The sequence below is a fragment of the Dipodomys ordii genome, unplaced genomic scaffold (genome assembly GCF_000151885.1).
Source record: "Dipodomys ordii isolate 6190 unplaced genomic scaffold, Dord_2.0 Scaffold128, whole genome shotgun sequence".
Taxonomy (NCBI): domain Eukaryota; kingdom Metazoa; phylum Chordata; class Mammalia; order Rodentia; family Heteromyidae; genus Dipodomys; species Dipodomys ordii.
In genome coordinates this window covers 1,607,238-1,614,624 of record NW_012267344.1, presented here as the reverse complement: position 1 = coordinate 1,614,624, position 7,387 = coordinate 1,607,238, and the positions used below count along the sequence as shown (strand labels likewise).

Here is a 7,387-nt window from a genome sequence, read left to right as displayed (position 1 = left end):
TTCCTTCTTCCTTCCTTTCTTTCTTCTTTCCCTCCCTTCCTTCCTCTCTCCCCTCCTCTCCCTCCCCCCCCCCCCCCCCTCCTTCCTTCCTTCCTTCCTCTCTTTCTCTCCCTCTCTCCCCCCTCTCCTTCCTTCCTTCCTTCTTTTTTCTTTCTTTCTTTCCTCTCTTTCTTTCCAGTTTGATCGAGGCTGTTTTTCTTTTCCCCAGCTTCTCTTGGGTGGCCTGCCTGGGTTGTCTGCTTATGGCCGAACCTGTTTTTTAGTACAACTGCCAACTTTCCCAGGTTTTCTGAGGCCAAGTTACACCAAGAGCGCCAGATGAAAACAACCCGTCTTCTAGAAACATCTTTAAAAGATGATTTGTTTCTCCCAACGGTATCCAGTACTGGGGCGAATGAAGATTATGGAATTCAACTTCAGAACACATTTGTTTCCTTTTTAAAGACAAAAGAGCCCAAACAAATAGATCCATAACCATTTCCCCTTCCGGTTTTAATTGAAATGTTGGCATTCCTGCCAGCTCTTTGGTTCTGGTTCTGGGCAAACTTTAGCCTTCTAGGCCTTTCTGTAAAATAGGAATGATAGATTTTAAAAAATGTGTTTATCTATTTATTTTTTTGCCAGCTTTAGGGTTTGAACTCAGAACCTGAGCACTGTCCCTGAGCTATTTTGCTCAAGGCTAGTGCTCTATCACTTGAGCCATGGCTCCAACTTCTGGTTTTCTGGTGGTTCGTTGGAGATAAGTCTCATGGACTTTCCTGCCCCAGCTGGCTTCAAACTGTGATCCTCAGATCTCAGCCTCCTGAGTAGCTAGGATGATCTACATAGGCTGGCTTCACACCATGATCCTCAGATCTCAGCCTCCTGAGTAGCTAGGATGACAGGCCATGAGCCTATTTGTGCTTTCCTTTGTCACTGACAAGAGTATGTCACGAAGCCCAGTCATTTGTTTCTCTTGTAGCTGAGGTGTGACAGATGCGCACCCAACCACACCCAGCCACTGGTTGAGATGGGGTCTTGCAAACTTCTTTTTTTTTTCCCTCCCTCAAGCTTACTTGGAACTGTGATTGTTGGATCTCAGCCTCCTAAGCGGTTGGGATTCTAGGCCTGCGCTACTTGGTGTGGCGTAACAATCTTGACTTCAACCCAGGACAGCTGACCTGAAACTCCTGGCTTCAAGATTTCTGTTGTTTTAAGCCATCATCCGGTGGTAATTTGCCTGCCATCCTAGCTACTGAAGAGGCTGAGATCTGAGGATCGCAGTTTGAAGCCAGGCTGGGCAGACAGAACAGAGAAACACTTATCTCCAATAAACCAGCAAAAAGCTAGAAGGGGAGCTGTGGCTCAAGTGGTTGAGCACCAGCCAGCAAGAGCATGAGGCCCTTCCTCTTCACCATCTGCATTGCTCTGGGCTTCGGCCAGTCTTTCTCAGGTCTTAGATGTTTAGTTCTTTCCCCCTATCCCGTGTTCCAGGCATCATGGCTCTGGAGAAAGCTTCTCAGCAAGAAGCAGTCGGTGGTGGCTTTCTGTCTTGCGATGACTCTGTATGTCATGGCCGTCACCCACTTTCCCACCGATCCTCCAGCCTCTGGCACTGATAGTGATTCCAGAAAGCCCGACGAGGAATCGGACACTCCTGACCCCTGCCTTGTTCAGGTTCTGAGCGCTAGCCGGAGGCAGCATATAAGAAGAAACCTTGGGTCCCGGAGAGGCCGGACTTTGCCTAGAGATTCCGTCCTGCTTTGTTCCAAGAAGCCAGGGAGAGCGGACACGCGCCAACGGTCCCTGGGCGGGGACACCAAGCATCCAGGGAGAGCCAAGAGAGACCTGAGACTCAGGGTCCACCATCTTGGGCTCCTGAAGGAGGTCAGAGAGCCAGGCTATGGTGGCTCCAGCCGGGTGATGGCCACGGGTGACCTGGTCACCCGTGATCAGGAAGGAAGTGACCAGCCAGCCCCCCACGTTGGACAGATCTCCGGGCCTCTTGCATCGGAAGGCAAGGAGAGAGTCTACACTGCTCGGGGCCCCCAGCAATGGCCTGCTTCTTTTGGGGACCTCCAGACTTCTGAGTGGTGTGAGGCTGAGAGTTCTGGCCTATGGGCCAGCCCAGGGCCTGGGGGGGCCCTCCCCCCATGGTTCAGCCAGGAGGACTCCAACACGCTCCAGCTCTTGTCCCATGGGGAGCTGGTGGACAAAGCCAGAGTCCCCGCCCACGGGCAGGTGCTCCAGGTGGGCCTCTGGCTGCCAGGAGCCTATCAGGACACACCTCCCCGCGTGCTCAGCCAATGGTGTTCTTCAGGGCTCTGTGGGCTGATCAAAAGGCCGGGGGACCTGCTGGAGGTGCTGGCCTTCCACGTGGACCGAGTCCTGGGCCTGCGCCGGAGCCTGCCCGCCGTGGCCCGCCGCTTCCACAGCCCCCTCCTGCCCTACCGCTACACGGACGGCCAGGCCAGGCCGCTCATCTGGTGGGCGTCCGATGTCCTGCATTTGGGTGACCCAGATGAAGATCAGAACTCGCTGGCCTTGGGCTGGCTGCAGTACCAGGCGCTGCTGGCCCACGGCTGCCATGGGGCAGGCCGGCCCCCCTGCCTGGGCATTCGCCGGACCGAATGGGCCCGCCTCGCCCTCTTTGACTTCCTGTTACAGGTAAGGGGCGGGGGCGGGTAGAGGGTAGAGAGGTGAGGCCTGGATTCTTCACTGACGATGATGACTCTCCCCATTGTCACAAGCTACTCTGTCCATCCACCCATCCATCCATCCATCCATCCATCCATCCATCTATTCATCCATCCATCCATTCATCCATCCATCCATCCATTCATCTCTCCATCCATCCATCCATCCATTCATCCATCCATCCATCCATTCATCTATCTATCCATCCATCCATCCATCCATCCAGCTGTCTATCCATCCATCCATCCATTCATCCATCCATCCATCCAGCTGTCTATCCATCCATCCATCCATTCATCCATCCATCCATTCATCCATCCATTCATTCATCCATCCATCCATTCATCTATCTATCCATCCATCCATCCATCCAGCTGTCTATCCATCCATCCATCCATTCATCCATCCATCCATCCATTCATCCATCCATCCATCCAGCTGTCTATCCATCCATCCATCCATTCATCCATCCATCCATTCATCCATCCATTCATTCATCCATCCATCCATTCATCTATCCATCCATCCATCCATCCATCCAGCTATCTATCTATCTATCTATCCATCCGTCTGTCCATCCGTCTGTCCATCCATCCATCCATCCATTCATCCATCTATCCATCCATCGAGCTATCTATCCATCTATCCCTCTCTCTCTCTCTCTCTCTCTCAGTACTGAAATTTGAATTCAGGAGCTCACATTTGCTGTACCACCAGAACCACACTTCCAGCTCTTTTTGCTTTTAAGTTTCTTTCTTGATAAAGTCTGATGCTTTTTTTCCACCCTCCCCTGACCCCAGCTGTGGACTGTGACCTTTCTATCTATGCCTAGTATCTGGCTGGGATTACAGGCATGCGCTACCACACCTAACAATTTATGAGTCTCATTAACTTTGTGTGTGTGTGTGTGTGCTCGTGCATGTGTGTCCTGGGGCTTGGACTCAGGGCCTGGGCGCTGTCCCTGAGCAGGGCTTCATGCATGCTAGGCAAGTACTCTACTACTGAGCCCCTTGTTAACTTTTTTTATTTTATTTCTTACCCAGATTGGCCTGGAACTGTAATTCTCCTGATCTCTGTCTCCTGAGTAGCTCCTCTCATTGTCTTTTTCCTTTCCTTTTCTTCTTCCTCCTCCTCCTTCTAATTTTGAGACAGGGTTGGCTGGAAACTCAACCCTCCCGCCTCGGCCCTCCCAAGTGCTGGGGTTACAGGCATGCGCCACCGTGCCCAGCCCTGTCCTGGCGTTTTACTGCACGAGAAGGTCTGGGCTGCTGGGGAGCCCAGCTGGCTGCTTCCATGCCTCTCACTTTCCAGCCACCTCCTGGATTCGGAGGTGACGGGTCAGGGTCAGAATGCCCCCCATCTTCCATGGTGTGGGGTTGAGCGGCCCATTCCCTAACTTGACTGAGGGCAGGACTTCCTGTGTCAGGAGGAAGCACTCTTCCCTCTTTCTAGCTCCTACAGGACCCTCTCATCTAGAAAATACATATGAAGAGCGCCCCCTGCAGGCATCCACAGACACTCACCACAGGCCCTTTGCATGATATGGGTGGCAAAAGCAAAAGCCAGGATCCCCCCCCCCATCATCCTAGATGAGCATGATGATGGTAGAAGATATCCCAGGACAGGTGGCCTGAGTGTCCACACCCCCACACCCCCACTTAAAGGCTGCCTGTGCCCCCAGGTTCATGACCGCCTGGATCGTTACTGCTGTGGCTTCGAACCTGAGCCAACAGAGCCCTGTGTAGAAGAGAGGCTCCGAGAAAAATGTCGGAACCCTGCTGAACTGCAGCTGGTCCACATCCTGGTAAGCCTGTCCAGTTCCTCAGCCCCAACCTGCGTCTTCCCGTCTCCAGAAAAACATGTTTTTATGTTCCTTTCTGCCGGTCCTGGGGCTTGAACTCTGGGCCTGGGCGCTGTCCCTCAGCTCTTCAGCTCCAGGCAAGCGCTCTACCACTTGAGCCACAGCGCCACTTCTGGTTTTCTGATGGTTCTTTGGAGATCAGAGTCTCACAGACTTTCCTGCCAGGGCTGGCTTTGAACTGCGATCCTCAGATCTCAGCCTCCTGAGCAGTTAGGATGACAGGCGTGAGCCACCGGCGCCCAGCCTGTGGCCATGTTTTGAGATGATCTGTGACAGATTTCCCAGTCTGGGTGCTTGAACATACATCTAAGAAGTCACAATATAGAAGGAACCAGGGATCCCAGAGCCTCTGAATAAAAAAACAGGGTAGGGGTGGGCAGAGAGTGCTTTCCAGCTGTATTCTGGGAGACCAAAATTCATCATGGCTAGCAGAGGTTGCCAGAGAGGATTATGGGAAAATAGCTATGCATTTAAAAAGGCCCCAAAGAACTCCTCCTGGAAACTGAAGCTGGTTCGTTTTTCTGGGAAAGTATTGGATGTTCTTGGCAATGCTCAAGGGACTCATGTGTGTGTGTGTGAGAGAGAGAGAGAGAGAGGGAGATGGGGCTTGAGCTCAGGACCTGGGCATTCACCCTGTGCTTTTTATTTTGCTCAAGGTTAGCACTTTATCACTTGAGCCACAGCGCCACTTCCGGTTTTGGAGTGGTGCATTAGAGATAAGTCTCACGGGCTTTCCTGCCCAGGATGGCTTTGAACTGTGATCCTCAGATCTCAGCCTCTTGAGTAGCTAGGATGACAGGCGTGAGCCACCAGCGCCCAGCCTGAAGACTTTTGATGTCCAAGCTCAGGGGTGCAGCTGGCAGAAGAGGTGAGCGTGTGTAGGGTGTGTGAATGTGTGTGATACTGATGGCCCTGATTGGTGGGTTCCTTTCACACCTGTGCTACTTCCCACCCAAGCTCCCTACCCCTTCAGCCAGGGGTCAGAGTCCCTCACCCCCACCCGGCCTTACAATTTTAGCAGGTGTTGCTCTGGCTTAGGTTTATGGGTTCAAGTTTGAATCCTAGACGTGGCTGCTTACTAAGCTGTGTGAATTGATTACATTTCCAGTATATCTTTCTCTCTCTAAGTGTGATGGCTCAAGTCTGTCATCCTTGCTGCTGAGGAGGCTGAGATCGGAGGATCAAGGTTCAAAGCCAGCCTGGGCAGGAAAGCCCGTGAGACTCGTCTCCAGTGAATCCCCAGAAAGCCAGATGTGGCGCTGTGGCTCTAGGAGTAGAGCACTAGCAAGACTTGCTTGAGATAACATTGAGCCAAACACAGTTAGTACTGACAAGATCCCACAGGTGCCAGCCCACTGTGGGTTGACCAGTTGTCTCTTGTGTCTCCTTTTCCCTTTTCTTCCTCCCAGGTTCGCAGTAGTGATCCATCTCATCTAGTCTACATCGACAATGCCGGCAATCTCCAACAACCAGAGGACAAGCTCAACTTCCGGCTGCTGGAGGGCATAGATGGGTAAGTACCCAACAAATGCAATAGAGGTTCTTTTTTGTTGGTCATGGGGCTTGAACTCAGGGCCTGGGCACTGTCCCTGGGCTCTTTTTTCATTCAAGGATAATGCTCTACCGCTTTGAGCCACTGCACCACTTCTGCTTTTTTTTTTTTTTCTGGTGGTTCATTGGAGATAAGAGTCTCACGGCCTTTCCTGCCCTGGCTGGCTTTGAACCGCGATCCTCCAGATCCCAGCCTCTTGAGTAGCTAGGATGACAGGCGTGAGCCACCGGTGCCTGCCTTCACTTGTGGTTTTTTTTTTTTTTGCTTTTTGTTGTTGCTTTCTTTTCCATGGGGACTTGGCTCCAGGTTTCCTGCGTCTGCAGTGAAGGTTCTAGAATCTGGGTGTCTAGAGAATCTGCTACTCAAGTCCTTGAGGATGGATCCAGTGTTCTGGGAGAGCCAAGGCGGGGCCCCGGGGCTGAAACAGGTCCTGCAGACCCTGAGTCGGAGGGGCCACATCTTACTGGCGCACATCCGGAAGTACAACCTCACTCTCTTTGGGGATGAGGACCCACCACGCGGGTGGACACCTGACACATCACTCTGAGCCTCCACACACATTTCTATGAGGTCCTCCCACGGCTCATGAGGACCAACAGGAAAAGCCAGAAGCCTTGTGGGTTCCAGCTTGGTTGGCTGTTAACTCCAGGGCACCAAGAACTCTCTTCAAGAATGTTCTGTGAACTTCAGGCTGGATGATTGTGTGTGTGTGTGTGTGTGTGAACGGTGGTTCAGAACTTCCCTGCCTTGGCTCTGAGAAATTCAATACTGAAGCCATCTGTCTTTGTAGGCTGCAAGCATTCTGTTTGTAGCCAGGCTTGGTAGTACATTTCCATAAGCCCAGCTGCTTTGGGAGACAGAGATGGATGGGAAGGTCACAAGTCAGGCAAAAATCACAGCCTTGGCAAAAATGAGGAGGACCAGCTCTCAAAAAAACCAAGTCAGAACCAAGTGCCAGTGGCTCACGCCTGTCATCCTAGCTACTCAAGAGGCTGAGATCTGAGGATCGTGGTTGGAGACCAGAGGGCGAAAGAAACCATCTGTGAGAATCTTCTCTCCAATGAACCACCAGAAAACCGGAAGTGGTGCTGTGGCTCAAGGGGTAGAGCACTAGCCTTGAGCTGAAGAGCTGAGGGACAGTGCCCAGGCCCAGAGTTCAAGTCCTACCACCGACAAAACAAAAAACCCTAAAGTTACTGTTCCATTGACATAGTAGGCATTTGCATTTTCTGTGAGGTGTCTTTTCCTTCGAAGATGTTTGTCTTTTCCTTGTTAATTTGTTACTGATCTTTGAATCT

General features: G+C 52.0%; 1 protein-coding gene across 1 annotated transcript in view; it reads left to right on the top strand.

The window, feature by feature from the left end:
- Positions 1-6,771, top strand: part of Fam198a (family with sequence similarity 198, member A) — a 13,437-nt gene extending 6,666 nt beyond the window's left edge. The window contains exons 2-5 of the mRNA XM_013030317.1: positions 1,474-2,646; positions 4,358-4,480; positions 5,947-6,050; positions 6,396-6,771. Of these exons, the coding sequence (XP_012885771.1) occupies positions 1,474-2,646; positions 4,358-4,480; positions 5,947-6,050; positions 6,396-6,636 (1,641 nt within the window). The 3' untranslated portion in view covers positions 6,637-6,771. The remainder of the gene's footprint in view (positions 1-1,473; positions 2,647-4,357; positions 4,481-5,946; positions 6,051-6,395) is intronic.
- Positions 6,772-7,387: the final 616 nt, after the last annotated feature.